This window comes from Galeopterus variegatus, unplaced genomic scaffold (assembly GCF_000696425.1).
Source record: "Galeopterus variegatus unplaced genomic scaffold, G_variegatus-3.0.2 Scaffold4794, whole genome shotgun sequence".
Taxonomy (NCBI): domain Eukaryota; kingdom Metazoa; phylum Chordata; class Mammalia; order Dermoptera; family Cynocephalidae; genus Galeopterus; species Galeopterus variegatus.
Genome location: NW_007730905.1, coordinates 41,219 through 43,543, shown reverse-complemented (window position 1 = coordinate 43,543; position 2,325 = coordinate 41,219). Strand labels below are relative to the sequence as shown.

The 2,325-nt window shown below is 55.7% G+C and overlaps 1 protein-coding gene across 1 annotated transcript in view; it reads left to right on the top strand.

Moving 5' to 3' along the window:
* JAKMIP3 (Janus kinase and microtubule interacting protein 3) overlaps positions 1 to 2,325 on the top strand; it is a 65,729-nt gene that overhangs the window by 22,521 nt on the left and 40,883 nt on the right. The window contains exon 5 of the mRNA XM_008588373.1: positions 1,540 to 1,755. Within this exon, the coding sequence (XP_008586595.1) occupies positions 1,540 to 1,755 (216 nt within the window). The remainder of the gene's footprint in view (positions 1 to 1,539; positions 1,756 to 2,325) is intronic.

Below are 2,325 nucleotides of genomic sequence, written 5' to 3'. Positions count from 1 at the left end.
AGTGGGTCTGTGTTAGAAGCTCTTATTTTCTTGTTCCGTGATGAAAAAACATAATGTTCCTAAAGTATGTGTGTGAGAGCATGTAAATGTTAGGCCACAGAATGTAGCTGCTTATTAGTATGATTTTATTTTCACTGGCCTCTTTGTTTCCACTAATTGACTATGTTGCTTCTTTCAGCATTTCTACGTGTTCGAGTAAATGGGAATTTAGCAATTAAGGATTTCTTTTATTCTGTGCAGCTCATCGCTTCCCCATGAATTCTGTGATCTGGGCTAATGAGACATCTCATCACTTTGTTTCCAGGCTAACGTCAGCAGATGGCTAATTTATTAACTTATTTTAACCTTAAGCAGAAAACGAAACAGCAAGATATCCTATTCTGCTCCATAGCTTGAAAATGTATTTTAAACCGAGTTGTTCATCCCTGAAGACGTTGTTTCTTCTTGTAAATCTAGCACCATTTATAATGACACCTAAAGCACCCTAGTCTGTCCGTCTAAAGAATGTGTAGCCACAGTTGAGTCTGTCCCACCCTCCCGTCTGTGTGCAGCTCCCGCCTCTGGCCAAGCACGTGCCTGTGGCAGCCTGGACCAGGTGTCCCGGGTGCACGCAGTAGGCGGCAGCTGGTCTGGAAGGGCTTCTTGCAGCCCTTAGTAGGTTAAGCACAAAAAGTGCTGCATTTTATAGAAGGTGGGGCCACCAACCCCTGCGACCACCCTGCCCAGCTGCATGCAAAGGCCTGGGTACGTCAGATGTGCTGGGCACTCTGTGCTGCCATGTGAAGCCTGCTCGTCCAGGTGCCTCCACACCACCCTGGAAGCCTCTGCACATAGCAAGATTAATAGAAAATGTGGCTTTGCCTGAAACCAGCTGTGCAGCACTCGAGCCTGGTAGCTGCACCTCAGAACAATGAGGCGGGGTACAGAAGGATGACAGTGGTGTCCCCACATGCACTGCCCAGCCCTCCCATGTCCTGGCCATCGCCCCTTGGGTGGTAAGCAGGTTCAGGGCGAGGAAGGGGCTGTGACCCCCACTTGTTCTGACAAAGAGTCTTGCCTATTACACTCCCCTGTTGGGGGGTGTGTGTAACTCGGGGCATCTCCTGCTCTGCACCCCACAGCAGGAGGCAGGAGATCGAGGCGGCCTCTCTTGACCCTGCCAGACAACGCCAGCCCCCGTGGGCACCTAGGAGCCCCAGCAGCACAGCACGGGGTGGGGGGTCTGGCCGGGTGCCCAGGTGGGCTCTGCAGGGGCACACACAGCCTGTCAGGAAGGCGTCCTCATTGGGCACCAGTTTGGAGTGAGCCGGCTGAGCCAGGGGCCAGCCCAGAGCAGGGGCATCGTGCCTCAGCCTGGGGTGGCGGGGCTTCTGGCTCCTGGTCCAGGACTATCTGCTTTTGCATCCAGTCTCAGAGCTTGGGGACGCTGGCAGGGCTGCCGCCATAGGGACGCCTCCTGGTGCCACTCTGCCTGTTTCTATGGTAACTGCAGATCTATATCCTGCCTGCGTGTGTGATTGTGTTCTGTTCTCCTTGTAGATGGAGGAGATAAAATTTAAAGACAGAGCAGTCTTCGTGCTGGAGAGAGAGTTAGGGGTTCAAGCCGGGCATGCTCAGAGACTGCAGCTCCAAAAAGAGGCTCTAGATGAGCAGCTTTCTCAGGTCAAAGAGGCTGATCGGCACCTGGGCAGCCCCAGACGGGAACTTCCTTATGCAAGCGGTGCAGGAGACGCCTCAGACCACTCGGGAAGCCCTGTAAGCACCCCCCAGGCCTCTCCATGGCCAACCAGTCACAGACACACAGTACCACATGGCTGCGTGGCCCTGCGTGGGCGACTCCCTGGGGAGTTCAGAGCCTAAGTCCAGCCAGAAGTCCCTGACCTGGGAACCCCTCCGGCCGGACCCTGGACCCACGAGCTTATCTGGCTCTGGCCATGAGCCTCCCTCCTTCCTCACCAGCACAGCCTAAGCACTGGCCGCGTCACCCTCTCATGGGCCCCGAGGCCTCAGGCTTCTGGCTGTACTCCATCTGCCAGCAGCGGTCCTGGGTGGCCAAAGGTCCTTGGTCCCTGCTGGTACCAGTGCCTGCCCTTGCTGGTGGGGGCAAGGCTCTCCGAGCATGTGCTGCTTCCATCTGCGCACGGGCATTTCTGGCGCTCACTTCACCGGTCACCCTCCCACCCTCTTTTCATGTGACCATGCCACGTCTGCTCCACCTCGGGCTGCTCATGAGGGACAGGGTCAGCCAGCAGTCACACAGCCGCGACATCATCCGCTTCCTCGTCGCCACTCCTCATTTGGATTCTCTGCAGTGGTTCTGGTATA